Raw genomic sequence first — 15,696 nt, 5'->3', positions numbered from 1 at the left:
ATGCCTACAAGTAAGGTAAAAACTGAAACCAAAACTGTTTAAAACCGAACCGAACCAAACCAAAATCAAATCATTCTTACCCCAAAATCGCATCGAATTGAAATAAATTTTAGTTTTGATTTCAGCTTTTACCCTAAAACACCGAAAGAAATCGTGCCCACCGCTATTAGTTTGGTAGAGACGACTAGAAAGTTTAATTGTGCAAGAAAAGACTTGAAAACTGAAAAATAAACCTTGAGAAAGGCAAGAGCTGCCGTCCCGAGAAATTGGGTCTTTGCTCGCATAAAAATCCGGCCTAAGGTAAAACTGCTGCCGAAGCCCAAAAACATTCAGAAACTAGAGAGCCAGTGAGTTGCTCCCATTTCGCAGCCTTCCTCTTGTTTGCTTTTCCAGTTCCTCTTCTCTCAAGGTTCGTCTCTCTCTCTCTCTCTCTCTCTCTCTCTCTCTCTCTCTCATGTACTCAATCAAATAAAACTAATAATTTTCTGAAAATTCAGGGTTATTGCAGAGTTTTCAACTTAACAGATTTTATGATGCAAAAATGTTATTGGATTGTCGTTCATTTTTGACCGTCGGATTGAATAAATCAAATGAAAACAACTGACAACGAAGCTTTTCCGGCTTTTCTAGATTCTAATTATTTGTTTCTCTTTGTGATGAATGTCATAAGTACAAAATTATGTTACTTGTTCTACTCTGTTATTCCTTTGTCTTATAAAAGATCAAAGCTGAACAAATATTGATCAAATAGAGTGAAAAATTACAATAGCGAACCCGCGCATTGAAGGTACAAGGAAAAGAAATTTGAAGCCCCCAACTCAACCTTGAGCGTATGCTACAACGTGCGTTCGATATAAAAACACAGGCTACCTCTATGATCTGTGGATTCTCAATACGCAAATGCTAGGATATCACATGTTCATCGTAATTTTGATGTTAGAATGGTAGCTCTTGACTCATTTCGTGTTTAATCGTGTCTTACATGTACAGATGGAGGGTGTTAGAATAGCAAGGTGTAGTTATCGTGCTGTAACTATCCTGATTGCGTTGTCTGAGCATACTAAATATGGGGATATTGATAAGGAGATATGTTCAAGGTTTAAGGAACTTAAGGCGGGGTGTTTTGAGCTGACATATTCTCTTCCCGAGCATCCTTCTTGTTTGCTGCAATCAGATATGGATGTCACTTTGATGCTGATGTGTTTATCGATGTTGAAGATTAGTCTTGTTGATTTACTGGTGAAGGATGTTGTGATTTCAAATAATGAAGATAGTGATCTTACGGCATCTAATCAAGCAGCATCTAATCACGAAGCTTCTAATCGTGCAGCTACTAATCATGTAGCGTCTTCTTCATGCATGGTAGAAAATTGTGCTATTGACGAGAATGAACATTTGGATAACTCCGGGTTGCATGAAGGCAATAAATATCTGTCTCAGGGTTGGAAAGAGTATATTAGTCATGAAGGCCAGAAGTTTATGGGTGGTGTAGACGAATTTCGTAGCAAGTTGCGTAAATATGCAGTTGGGATGGGATTTAGTTTTGTTTATCTAAGCAATGATAAGGTGCGGGTTATTGCTGAATGTTCTAAGAAGAGTTCAGATGGATGTAAGTGGCGTGTTTGTGCTTCACTATGTCGAGCTAATGGTTTTTTCTACATAAAGACTTTAAATAATGTGCACTCGTGCACGGGCAATGTCCATGAGCAGAATAGTGCGATGATAACTTCAAAGATGATATCTTCTCTTTTAGTCGATCAAATCCGTGAGAAACCGTCAATTAAGCCTATAGATATTGTCAAGGATGTTAAGCAGAACTATGGCCTTGATATTTCTTACTATAATGCATGGCAAGCGAAACAAATGGCTAAGAGTGAGGTTCATGGTGATGAATCATTGTCTTATAGTCATTTAGCTTGGTATCGTGATGCTTTAATATCAACCAATTCTGGGTCATACTGTGTTGTAGAGTGTGATCCAAACACTTCGCGCTTTCGGAGGCTTTTTGTTTGTTATGGTGCCTGCGTTGAGGGCTTTCGGTGGTGCAGGCCCTTGTTGTTCATAGATGAAACTAATCTGAAAAGCAAGTACAAAGGGCAGCTAATTGGTGCAACAGGAAAGAATGGAAACCAAGGTATAATTTTGCATGTAATATGTTATGACTGTCGATGAGTTACATGCGTTTATGTATATACATGTAAGCATATGTCTATGTGTAGACATCCTTATCTTTGAAATACCAATTAATCATCTTTTGTCTATTTTTATGTAGGATCTTTCCCCTTTGCTTTTGCTATCGTGGACAAAGAGAACGAGGAAAACTGGAGATGGTTCTTTGAAAATTTAGCTAAAGTTTTGACTCCGCAAGGTAGGACCGTTACATTTGTAATTGATCATAACAATGTAATTGATCACAACAAAGATGTGATTGAAGCTATTTCAAACAGATTCCCAACATTCCATCTTGCATTTTGTTTGAAGAATTTGAAAGAGAACCTTGTATCTAAATATCACTGTGGCTATGGTAAATTTTTCCGGGCTGGAATTTGTGATCTTTTTATGAAATGCGCTTATGCTCCAACGGAAGCTGCTTTTGAGCTAAGCATGAGAAATTTAAAGGACGAAGGTGGTGCTCCGGCTAAGACTTTTTTAGAAACTTTTCCTGAAGAAAATTGGTCATATGCTTATTTTAAGGGCAATCGATATGGCGAAATGCATAAGAATGTTTATGAATCATTTCATTCTTGGATTTCGGAGCTTTATATGATGCCCATCTGTCAAAAGCTTGAGGGAATCAGGATTAAACACATGGTAATGATGTCTGAAAGGAGTCGTGAAGCAGAACAATGGCGCTCTATTCTCTGTCCTGAAATGGAGAAAACCTTGAAAGACATGTCGATGGTTGGTCGGCATTGGAATGTTAGCAGTTCTGGTGATTCTGTTTTTGAGGTTCATGCTGATGTTTCTGTTGTGGTTGATTTGGATAATCATTTTTGCTCCTGTCATGAGTGGCAACTAAAGGGCTTTCCCTGTGCTCACGCACTTGTTGCTGTTCAACAAAGTTCTGGTTGCGTGTATGACTACATTGATGATTACTTCAAGGTGAGCCACTATAGAAGTTCATATGCAAGTCCTATCTGTCCCGTAACTGACATTAAGGATGCGGTGTATGAGGGTTCCGAAGATGTTATCCTACCTCCGGGTAATGGGAAGGGTAGACCGAGGACTAAAAAGATGAAAACTTCTGGTGAAGGTCCAAGGGCCATTACATGTGGTCAGTGTGGAGTGGTTGGACGGCATAATAAGAAGACGTGTCCAGAAAATAGTTGATTCTTTTACAGCATTTTGTTGCAGTGTACAAAAGAATTCATACTGGGTTTTTGTACTCTTTCTTTTCCAATTTTGAGTGGTTCGGATTGAAACTGCCAAACGATTACTGAAGCAAAAGGTAAACACAAAGCTAACATTAAAATTATTGATTGCACTTTCTCACTTACAACCTGGCTTTTTGTTTTACAAACCGAGCAACATGGGCACGACCTTTTTGGTTGCTGTATGAAGAACACGGGATGCCCCTGACTATACCTTGTGTTCCTGATCTATATAGGTTTGATTCTGCATGTTTACTTCTTTGCTTAAGTTCTTAGCGTTGAATTTGTAGGTGTCGTTGTTGTTTAACGCATATGTTACTCGATTCCTTTGTAGTTAGTTTTGATGCAAGTGTAAGATTGCTTCCTTTGTGATTGGATGATCTCGCAAATTTTCTGTTATACGAAATCAGATTTAAAGCAGACTTGTCTGAGCATGCATGTGGCTGTTGCAAATGTCATGAAGTTCGGATCTTTTGCTAATTGTCTTTTCCACTTATGTAGTTGTTTCGATCAGTTTCATTCGATTCAGGATTCATTTGCTTTGTATCTTCATTGCTGTATGTTTTCTGGATTGTGCCCCCTGGATGTTCACTAGGGTTTCAGCTGGATGAAGGTCGAAACTGGAAAAGGGTGAAAGATGTGCAATGATTTGCCTCGCCCAGAAAGGAGAGGGTGCCGGCGGTTATATTCAGCGTTTTATGCCCTTCTGGTTTATAGATTTTTATGCAAAATTGTGTAAGCTCGTAATGTATATGGATCAGTTTCAAGTAGGGATCGGCATTGGGCGTACCCAATGCCCATCCCTGTTTGCGGAATATCATCCCTACAAAAATGAGGATGGAAAGCATGCCAAGGACGATGAAATTTCTGTACCTTAAAGAACAAGAAATTAGGATGTTGGAGTAAGAAATAAATGTTTACTTGAATTAGATATTTAGTTATAAGGTGTTCATATCCTACAGTTTTTGCGGGACTAGAAGGGACAAATTTCCTTCGTGGTCAACCTCAACTTACATAAAAATTGAAAGTTGGTCTTAAGTTTTTTTTTTTTCAACGTACATTGAAACTCACCAAACCCTGCAATAGGCACCCTAAGTTTTAGTTACGAACTTGTTTTGACTTTTTAACCGATGAGAGGGAGGATTTGAACCCGAAACTTCTTCCAATATCAAAAAAGAGGTATTAGTATACTAATAGCTAGTTGGCAAACTCATAAGACTATTGATTCATTGGCTTTGTTGAAGTATTGTGAAGAGAAAAACATTTGTCTTTGGATTTTCAATTTTTCTTGATGTATATGTTTTCGACAATTTTTTGTTGCACTAGACTGCGATTTTCGACCACACATTCAAGCAAGAATCGACTTGATCAATAGTCCAGGTTCATAATTTGGCTAAAGACGATACAGGCCAGTAGTTGATACTACTTTGTGCAGACGCACTTGTATATTTCCATGTAATAGCAGTGTATATAAAACTCAACCTTTGAGGTTTGAACTGTACACATGCCATGTGCAGGTGGGATGATTCTTAGAAGCAATCCGTTCAAGGATTACCGAAGGCAATGTAAATAGTTCTCTTTCACGCTCCAATGTCATGAATTAGTAATTTACCTCGCAGTTCTCCTGTATCTGTCTGTATGGATTTATAATTTTGTATGTTCATTTGTACATAGCCGACCCCTCCATTTAGCGAGATAAGGCTATGCTGTTGTTGTTGTTGTTGTATTTCTACATGCAGACCAACGGAGAATGCTAGAATAGCGAGGTGTAGTTGTTGTTGACGTGAGTGAATGCTATATTTCATGCGTGAGCAATGCATGCTCAGAGGAACATGGTTTACAGATTACAAAGATTTTAATTACATCAACACCTAGCAAGTACTCATATGCATGTTTTTTGAGCAATTCATCCATTTTTTTTGTTCGTTTCAACGAGCCATTTTCCCACCTCATACATATTTCGCGTTGGGGGAACTTACACCTCTAGGAACAACGCAAATAGATCGTAGAACCCACAATGAGTTTAGTCTACTAAGTAGTCCAGTTTTTTAAACAATTACAATTTGATTTCTTAGAGTTAATCTTGAAGTCAATGTTCATCGTTTATTTTCTGGAACACTCAACAATCCCAAACTATTCACAAAAATTGGGATAAAGAGGACCTAGCTACAATCTTATAAGGGCCTTATTTCGTCATTTTCTCGGCAACAAAACAAATAAAATAAAACAAACTTACAGAACTGAATGCTAACAACTCAAGCAAAGAAAATGTATTAAATTTCAACCCAAAAAATACAAAAATAAAATGCATCAAAGTCAAGCTATATAGTATCAGAACTCGTAAGATAAAAAACAACCACGCAAGTTGGTTGGTAAGGTGTTCACGTGTTATGTCCAGAAGAAGAAACTTCATAAGATAAAAAGAAGCTTAATTCCTTCCAACGCAGTACTACCTTTAATTACAACCTTTACGTGATTGACCTCTACAACTTGTTGGTAGTCAATCTATCTCGAAACCATAAACTAACAGAAAATTGGTGGCATTGGGGGAGAGTCTCCGTAGCTTTCACATACAAAACAAGAGCGGGCGCCTTTGCAGTTTCATAATTTTATTATCAAAAACACACAAGCAATTTCAATTTGGGTATTGGACGAAATATACATTTTCATTCTTAATTAAGAACCATTCATATAGTTTGTTTTTTTTGTAGAAGTAATACTGTAGAGAGGGAATCGAACTTGAAACTTCAAGTGTAAGTCACATATATATGATCTTAACCTTTAAATGAAAGTTTGAAAGCTAAACCAGGGGAAAACTAATAAATTTACCTTTGATTTGTGCTGACCCTAAAAATTACAAAATCTACGTGGGGCATAGGCCGAATAACTTAATGAGCTAACTATACATCCTTCGTGGTTGATTGTTGATGCAGGTGTGCCGATTCGCAACCAACCTCGGTCGGACGAATACTTTTGAATGTGGTGATGTGATGGAATGCAATGTTAACTCCTAGAATGAGTGATTACGGTCGAGTTCTCGGAATTAGGTTCTAAAACTAAAGACAATGTTACACCTTTTACTATGAAATTCAATCTTCTGCACCAGGTTCGACCGCTTCTACTATATTTGTTAAAATATGAGTATGTCGAACTGGAATAAGATTGTAGGGACAAAGATACTCAAAGGAGATGAGTGTCTTTGTGGTAAAAGTGGTTCGAGCATCAATATATGCCGAAGTTCGAATGTCACTTGGGAATATCCAATCATAGAACACTCTACTTCATCAAAAATGCTAAAGCGACCTCATTCCGAGAAAGAATCAAAGACTCTCCACTGACTGAGACTTAGGATAGATAACCCATTGAAAAAAACAAGAACATGTTGTTTAACCAAACTATCAAGACTCTTTAACCGAGCTGATTCTACGACTCTAGTTATGTTTAACCAAACCATCACCTTTGCTGATTGTCTCTGGAAAATTCTAGTTAACCAAACTGTAATCGTATGACGGCGGCCAACCCAAACTTGTTTAACCAAACTGAGTTTGTTCTGCCTTGTTAGTGGAGTAGTTAGTATTTTCAAAGGTGTGAGAGGGTTTGCGTAGAGAGTTGATTTGTGTATTGAGTTGAAGGTCCTCTCTACGTTGCAAACCTGTATTTATAGGGATAATTTACTTGATGCTCAAGCATGTCAAGTGTAAAAATCCTACTAAGACTGCAATTCCTCAACATATTATCTAAAAACACTTGGAATTATCTTTGTCAATAATTTTCCAGCCAAAACTCTATCCTTACCAAGCCTCAGCATCTTCGACCTAAACTAGGACTTCGAATTTAGTCCTTTTTCGTGATCAATTCATCTTCATTGTGATGTTCCAACAAAAACGTTATACCATTTGATGCTTCAATATTGGTTTTTATCTCATATATCTTGCACATAAAATGTCAAAGAAATTCCTATGAACTCTTAATAGATAATATCATGATTAAGAACCACAATATTATTTGTCAACAATAATTGAAAGTTATCTTAATATCTTAACAATCATCCAACGGCCTAAAATACATCAGCCGATAGTACTAAATTAGGTCCAAATATTGCCCTTCAGTTTCCTTGAGCTTCGGCCTGCGAGCTGAACGGTTAAGGAAATTAATCCTCCCTCTTTCTAGTTACCAAAATGGATACGACCATGTATACTCGTTTTGTGCTGCAAAAATTATTTTCCTCTATGTCAAGCTATAGCTAAGCCATCAACCATATCATTCTAAATTCCAACTGATATTAACCATCGCGAGAAGAATCTGGCAAGTTTTCTCAGTCGAAAAGTGTGAGACCGAAAATATTTTCACACTGTGCTCGGTGAGTCTAGGCCTAAATGGCAGAATTTTTTTTTTCTTTTTTTCTTTTGCGTCTAGCGGCTTGTTGCCCGCTTATTATCTTAAGCATTAGCTTAAACAGCCAAATGGTTAAGAAAATAAAAGTGGCCAAACTATGATGACGAGGAAGCCAATGATGCTTTAAGCCGAGATTTTTTATATCAACATCTTCAATTTGATTTTGCTCTAGTAAACGATCATCTCCAAATATTCTTGACTCCGCCAATTTTTTTTTTTTCTCTATAGCCAAATGCGATGAGTTATTATGACCCCGAGCATAATCACTTCGCTAATGTTGGCTTTTAACTTGAACAACTTCGCCAAACGAGATTGCTCCATATCAACTTTATCTCCAATAATCATATCGATTGACATGCTTTTGTGGCCAAGGCATTGTTTCGGCCTTGTTTGTCATGGGAACATTCCTCTAACAAATCAACCTCTTAGCTTATTTTTATGTTTTGCTCAAGAGGTTGAACTTTTTTTTCTAGGCTGACCAAATTTTCTGACTCAGCGAACGAATAGGTGGCCTAATTTCTTCTTCGGCTAAATTGACAATCTTCTTAGACCGAGCCTTATCAAGGCCGAAGTGAGGATTTGTCCCCCGGCCTTTTGATCTAGCCATACTTAAAATGGGATTGACTTGTATCTAAAACGATAGAAAAATGTTCCTCGTCTAGCCAAGCACTAAAACAGGTCATGTCTTTGTTACCCATAGTTCTTGTAAGTTGACATGAGCTTTCACCTTAACATTTGGGAAGGGGAATCTCATTTTTTTTCATGTGCATCAATAATCTTCTCCACTTCTCTTGCCCTTTTTGCCTCCTCGCTCTTTTGAATGTGTTTCTCCAGTTGAGCTTGGATCTCATCTAATCGGTTGAACTGAGCCAAATCGGAGTATTGAAACATCATTTGGACTTCGCAATTTTAACACTTGGGATCCACAGGGCGTGCCAAAATGTTCACCGTAAAAATAAAAAAACCTACTTGATGCGGATGCCAAGTTAAATCCTACCAAGGCTGCGATTCCTCAACATATTATCTAAAAACTTGGAATTATCTCCGTCAATAATTTTCTCACCGAAACTCCACCCTTAAAAGGCTCGGCGCCCTTGACCTAAATTATGACTCTGAAATTAGTCATTTTTCGTGATCTTCATTGTGATATTCTAGCAAAAAATTTATACCATTTAATGCTTTCAGATTGGTTTTTGCCCATATATCTTGCACAGAAGAATGTCAAGGTAATTCCAACAAATTCTTCATAGATAATTATCATGATGAAAAATTACAATATTATCTATCAACAATAACTAAAAGTTCTATTAATATCTTAACAACCATCCAACGACCTCAAACACATAAGCCGATTGTAAACTATAAACTAAGATTCAGTTTTAAAAAAAAATAACAATAAATAATTGGACCATTGCATTCTCCAATTTCATTTTGTTAAAAAAAAAAAATGATGATGATGATATCAATTGGGATTTGGGGTGTATGAAATACAAGATATAGATAATTTAAATTGAAAATTATAAAGGTAGGATCTGAAGTTAAGATTTCACTAAAAAATTACTTGGCAATATGAATAGTAGTTTCATTTGTCTCTCCAATGTGGGATTTTTACTCTCAGCACACGTCTCCTCACATATGGTGAATTTCAAGCTTAGCATGTAGACAACCCAAATCGGATGAGTGGAACATGTGTAGCTGTTGGAATTCACACATGGGCCAACTTGACTATGATATCATGTAGTAAGTTCAGATTCCATCATAAAATAAATTGAGAGATATAAGGAGTAGATCAACTCCTTATAAGTATATGCTAGATAATTTCTCATATGAATTCATACTCTCAACAAGATCTATCATATCAATTAGGATGAAATAAGCAGCTTCAACAGTTTTAATAGTAAGCAACGTGAGGCATATGGAGAAATATCGATCTGATGACTTTAATTATACTTTGACTTCCATTTGATGAGGCAGAAGCGGAATGGAATAACAAAGAACACTTTAATTGTAATGCAAGCATGTTGCATGCTACATACATTTGATGCAAAAGAGAGATCTATTTCGAGACCTCTATAAAAGGAGAGGCCATAATCAATATGGTCACAGATACGAAGTTTCAAGAGCACAATTAATCCTTTGGCACCAGAATAGCTCAAGCTATGGTGCGCTTAGGCTTAGGTGTGTTTTTGGTCATCCTCTCGATGCTTGTTGGGGCAGAGGCAACAGCTTTTCGTCCAAAGACTAAGAAAGTGTGGTGCGAAGACACAAAATTCTATAAGTGTTACCACATAGATCTCTATTGCCCGGCAGCATGCCCCAGCACTTGTTTTGTGGATTGTAAGACATGCAAACCTGTTTGCCAAGCACCGCCGCCACCACCTCTACGGTCACCACCACCACCACCTCCTCCACCGCCACCAAAGCACAGACGCTCACCCCCTCCTCCAAAGGCTTATCCTCGTTCACCTCCTCCGCCTCCAAAGGCTTATCAGCGTTCACCTCCTCCGCCTCTAAAGGCTTACTATCATTCACCTCCTCCTCCAAAGGCTTATCAGCGTTCACCTCCTCCTCCTCCAAAGGCTTACCATCACTCACCTCCTCCCCCTCCAAGGGCTTACCATCACTCACCTCCTCCTCCAAAGGCTTACCATCACTCACCTCCTCCCCCTCCAAGGGCTTACCATCACTCACCTCCTCCCCCTCCAAGGGCTTACTATCATTCACCTCCTCCGCCTCCAAGGACTTATCCTTCACCACCACCTCCACCTTTAGTTGTTCCTACTCCCCCTCCTTCCACTACCACTCCTCCGCCACCTCCTACTTCTACCCCATCATCTCTGCCACCTCCTACTTCTACGCCCTCATCTCCGCCGCCTCCTACATCTACGCCATCATCTCCACCACCTCCTACTTCTACGCCATCACCACCTTTAACACTGCCATCTCCGCCGCCTCCTACATCTACACCATCATCTCTGCCGCCTCCTACATCTACACCGTCGTCTTATCCCCCACCTCCCCCATCTTCAGAGAGCTCCGGAGAACAGCGAGTGAAATGCAAAAACAAGAATTATCCTCAGTGCTATGGCCTGGAGCATACTTGTCCTAGTGCTTGCCCTCACCAATGTGAGGTTGACTGCGTTACATGCAGTCCCGTTTGCAGTAAGTTCACCAAACCTTGCTACTTGTGTTACTTAGAAATATAATTACGATACTATAGCTGTACTATTTCCCACTCTAATCTTTTATCTTTTTCGAGCACAGCTCGGGAATTTAATTGTTTTACAACTGCATTAGATATCATCTGATGTAACAATTAATGTGTTAGTTAACCATAAAATACGAAACAAATGAAATATATTGTGAATTAGGCTAATATACAAAATGTGTAACATATATTGTTTACCATTAATATTGTCTCACTATGTGTGTGAAAAGGTCTAAGTAATATAAATTTATAATGGTTAAATAATAACATAGGAAGTATTATATAAAAATGAGTTTCTATTTGTGTGCATAATTTACATATATACACTGCTAACATATGTGAGCGTGCAGACTGCAACAAGCCAGGTGCTGTGTGCCAGGACCCCAGATTCATTGGTGGTGATGGAATAACCTTCTACTTCCACGGCAAGCGAGACCAGGACTTCTGCATAGTTTCCGATTCCAATCTCCACATCAACGCCCACTTCATCGGCAAAAGAAATCAAACCATGAAGAGGGACTTCACTTGGGTGCAGTCTCTAGGAATCCTCTTTGGTAACCACAAGCTCTACATCGGTGCCAAAAGGACGGCAACTTGGGACGACTCCAATGATCGCCTGTCCCTATCCGTCGATGGCCAAACCATAAGCCTCCCAGACAGCGAAGGCGCCAACTGGCAATCAATCTTATCAGCAGGAGCACTCAGCATCACAAGGACGAAAAACACGAACTCGGTAGAAATTGAAGCCGAAGGGAACTTCAAGATCAAGGCTGTGGTGGTGCCGATAACTGAAAAGGAATCGTTGATGCATAACTATGGGGTTACAGAAGAGGATTCCTTTGCTCACCTTGACTTAAGCTTCAAGTTTTATGCCCTAAGCAAAGAAGTGAGTGGTGTGCTAGGGCAGACATATGCAAGCAACTACGTGAGTAGGGTTAAGATGGGAGTTGTGATGCCTGTTCTGGGCGGTGACAAAGAATTTGCATCCTCTACCATCTTTGCTTCGGATTGTGAGGTTGCAAGGTTTACTGGTGAGATTGCTACGAATGATTTTTCAAACAACTTTGACCACTATGCTAGTACTATGAATTGTGCTAGCGGGGTGGATGGCCGTGGAGTTGTTTGTAAGAGATAAAATTAATTGGATATCTCGTAATAAATAATAAAGGCCAAAGACTCGTGAAGCGGTACGTCTGGCTGTTGCAGTTTCATAAATATTGGTGTAATATTGGTCAATTTGGTGTATTAATCCAACTTCTTTCTTATGTTTATAGTTATAGTCACAATGTACTCTAAAATTATATCACTTCTAATACACAAATTGAAGTCATATCATCTCCGATTCACAATTTGGAGTGATATCAAATTCATAGTTGATTTATGTGTCTTTAATGGAGAGTGACACTTTTTTTTTTTAATTACAAGTGATATTCTCTCAGACTAAGGGTAGTGAAGATGTTTAAATCCCGAACGCAATCATTTGTAAAGGAAGACCTTAACCACCAGGACAATCTACCACTTAATGAAGAATTCCATTTTTAACTCGGATTAATAAATGAACTAAATGACTTTCTTTACTACGCCAATGAATTTGATAATAAATAAAAGAATTGATAAAATCTATATACGGACTAAAGCAGATCTCTCGCTAATAGTGTTTAAAGTTTCACAACTTAATCACCTCGTATGTTTTGGAGGATAATGTTGTTGATGAGTGCGTAATACATAAATTACCTTACCGTTAGTGGGAGTAAATATATAAAGCAAATTCTATATGTGAATGATACACTGCAAATAAAACATCCTTTTTCAGACGAAATAATTTGGTTGGGGAAAATACGGTTTCATCACCTAAGAGTATGTCCGACAAAACTTCGTCGGCAAAGTTCATTGCACAAAGCTCGTTGTGCAAAGTTTTGCCCGACGAAAACAAGAAATTGTTGGGAAAATGCCATTTGCCCAACCAATATTCTGACAAAATTTTCATCGGGTAAAAATGCATTGACCAATTTTGTTCGACGAACTGACATAGCCAACAAATAGTTTCATCGGGCAAAGTTGTATTTTATGAAATTTTCGTTGGCTAAGCTTTATAAAGAAAAAAATGTAAAAATAAAAGAAAAAAAACCTTAGCTCGATGACTATTTTCATGGGGCAAACTATTTTAATATTTAAAAAAAAATATACATATATATATTTGATTTAAATTAATTAATTTTTATTTATTAATCTCAAAATATATCACAACATAAATAAAATGAGGTAAGATAGTATATAATGGTGAAAAGTATGTGAGAAATGGTGTAGGAAAAAATTAGCATTTTTTTTTTTAAATTTGTCAAAAAAAAAAAAAAAAAAAAAGGGCTGGGCTCATCGGGCTGGTTGGCTAGCTGGCTGGAGATGGCCAGTCTGTTGCCTTGATTTGGTGGTTTTGGCCCGGTGGGGCCCGCAAGCCCTTTGGCTTAACCTTCGGTTGGAGACGGTTTTCGTGTCATTTCGAGCTATTTTTAGCCCTATGGCCTTCTGACCGGATCAGTGAGAGATGGCTTAAGAGCTTATCCAATGCTTTCTCGAGCTAAGCCAGTAGATCGCAACCTTGTTGCTCTTCTTTCTTTTCTCACGGGCAAGAAGCTCTTTGTTTCACCAAATTTTTTGTCTTATTCTATAGATATAGTACCTTCGGAATCCAACGAGCAACAATAATTACTTAAATGACACAATGAACTATGAAGAAATAACCATTTAGATAAGATTTTCTATAAATATAAAGTTATACATCAATTGAATTATAATTAAAATTGTTAAGATTATAGTTTTAAAGTTTTTGGAGGTTGCAAACTTGCTCCAAATGAGGTTGGTATGGGTGTTAGCAAGAGAATTTGTCGTCAATGATTTGGATATTCCAACTCCAATTGAACCAATTATAGTTTGAAGAGCGCTACCATTGAAGGAGGTAGGATTGTCCAATTCTCGATAACTCATTATAGTGTGAAGAAGTACTCTATTCTTTGGAAACATGAATTGAGAATATTATTTACTAGATCACCAAATTTTATTGTCTTTAACAGGCCGAGACATTATAGAATTTGACCAGGTGTACTACGTATTTTCCTTCAAAAAAAAGTGAGGATATCTCAATCTTTACACGTATGTGTCCATAACAAGGTGTTGTTAAAACCTGTTTTTTAATCTAATTAGCAATCTCATTGACTAACTAATTCTCCATAATAAAGTGTTCTAACCTACTTTTGAATTTAATTAGCAATCCAATTAACTAACTTCTATGTATAATTGGACATCCGCCATATAGAAAAAAAACCAATAATGAACGTGGCATGCCTACATAGTTACATCTTATAAATAGACCTTAAAAAAATGGTAATAGAAACCAAATTTGTATTTGTTAAAATTTTCATCAATAAGGAAATAACTCACAATTGGTTGAGTGTCCAAGGCACCAGAAGAGTTCCGTCTTGTTCATAAACAATCTCAAAAGAATCAATATGAATATGTTTGCCCACATGCCTATGTCCTTATCCCTTAAATGCGTCTATGTCAGATCTACATCATAGTATGAAGAAATCACCTCTAATAAAGCTATTGATCTTCAATGAAGTTGATTGCTTGATGGACAATAGTCAAGCTACCATAGAACTATAGTAAGTCAATGCATCACCAAATAAAAAATTACTAAATTGTTGTTCCCATTCACCAAACTTAACCTGAAATTCCAAATTCAAGTGTCGCTGAATACAATTCAACTCTACTTCTATGCAAGTCATAACCAATATCGTAGGCTTCCCAAACTTTCTTTGTGTATGACGATCACAATCGATGCATTCTCTATCACAAACCATCACTCAAAGGGTTAACAACAGAAGGATGATCTAGCATATCAAAGTCACATAAACAAGTGATGTGCCAAGTTACTAATTTCATGGTAGATGATGTGACCATATTGACTAACTACGTACACAATAATACTAGACAATTGCAAACAATCATCAACTTGTATTTTACAAGGATGAGAATGGCATGAGATATATATCAGTTGTCTCCCTTTGTTATTCATTCACAAATTCATTATAAAACTTACGGTTTTAGAACACCATGAAAATTAGTTGTGGATCCTACTTGGAGAATTGTTTGACTATTTTCAAGAAAACATTGGAAACAATTTTGATGGCCATCTACTTGTATGCTTTTGAAAGCTCACAGTTAGGCAAGGATGAGATACTCAGCAGGTGATATGCGAAAGTAAGACCTCATCCAGTGCTTTCTCAAGCCAAGGCAATAGATCACAACCTTGTTGCTCTTCTCTCTTTCCTCACGGGCAAGAAGCTCTATGTTCCACCAAATATGTTGTTCTATTCCATAGATATAGTACCTTCGAAATCCAATGAACTGTAATACCCTGATTATTTTTAAATATGTGATTTAGTTATGAAATTCAATTAATTGATGATTATGAAATCCAAGTGGAGGGAAATGTGAAATCCAATTTTCAGATTTTATTATTAAATTAAGTATTATGTGTCGTATTTAGAGTTACGACGTATTTATATTTACGGCATTTAATTTTTTGATAAGTTAGAAAATGCCCCTAGTTGTTAAACAGAATTATATGAGTACGTATTCTATCCTTATATTTTGAAGAAGTATTCTATTCTTTAGAAACATGAAATTGAGAATTTTAATTATTGGATCACCAAATTGCATTCT

The 15,696-nt window shown here is 37.4% G+C and overlaps 2 protein-coding genes across 5 annotated transcripts; both read left to right on the top strand.

The window, feature by feature from the left end:
• The first annotated feature begins 142 nt into the window (after window positions 1-142).
• Window positions 143-4,308, top strand: LOC137743582 (uncharacterized). Of its 4 annotated transcripts, none has more exons than XR_015953500.1 (4): window positions 143-409; window positions 991-2,134; window positions 2,273-3,448; window positions 3,967-4,308. XR_015953500.1 is itself a non-coding variant. In XM_068483504.2 (3 exons), exons 2-3 carry the CDS (start codon window positions 991-993, stop codon window positions 3,328-3,330), a joined length of 2,202 nt encoding a protein of 733 aa, XP_068339605.2. In that variant the 5' UTR covers window positions 143-409; the 3' UTR covers window positions 3,331-3,492. The 4 variants fall into 4 exon arrangements, 2 of the variants coding, with proteins under 2 accessions (XP_068339605.2, XP_088536217.1); XR_015953499.1 differs by having other exon boundaries at window positions 3,873-4,308; XM_068483504.2 differs by lacking the exon at window positions 3,967-4,308 and having other exon boundaries at window positions 2,273-3,492.
• A 5,560-nt stretch (window positions 4,309-9,868) lies between these two features.
• LOC148692912 (uncharacterized) lies at window positions 9,869-12,349 on the top strand. The gene is made up of 2 exons (XM_088680139.1): window positions 9,869-10,928; window positions 11,325-12,349. Exons 1-2 carry the CDS (start codon window positions 9,926-9,928, stop codon window positions 12,107-12,109), a joined length of 1,788 nt encoding a protein of 595 aa, XP_088536265.1. The 5' UTR covers window positions 9,869-9,925; the 3' UTR covers window positions 12,110-12,349.
• The last annotated feature ends 3,347 nt before the right edge of the window (window positions 12,350-15,696 follow it).

This window comes from Pyrus communis, chromosome 11 (assembly GCF_041283825.1).
Source record: "Pyrus communis isolate YQ-2024b chromosome 11, ASM4128382v1, whole genome shotgun sequence".
Classification (NCBI taxonomy): domain Eukaryota; kingdom Viridiplantae; phylum Streptophyta; class Magnoliopsida; order Rosales; family Rosaceae; genus Pyrus; species Pyrus communis.
This window is presented reverse-complemented; position numbering and strand designations above follow the sequence as displayed.

Excerpts from the sequence above, each read along its gene's own strand:
- LOC137743582 (XM_068483504.2), top strand. The coding sequence starts at position 991 with ATGGAGGGTGTTAGAATAGCAAGGTGTAGTTATCGTGCTGTAACTATC. Across the intron at positions 2,135-2,272 it reads AGGAAAGAATGGAAACCAAG|GATCTTTCCCCTTTGCTTTT; the intron begins GTATAATTTTGC and ends ATTTTTATGTAG.
- LOC148692912 (XM_088680139.1), top strand. The coding sequence starts at position 9,926 with ATGGTGCGCTTAGGCTTAGGTGTGTTTTTGGTCATCCTCTCGATGCTT. Across the intron at positions 10,929-11,324 it reads TACATGCAGTCCCGTTTGCA|ACTGCAACAAGCCAGGTGCT; the intron begins GTAAGTTCACCA and ends GTGAGCGTGCAG.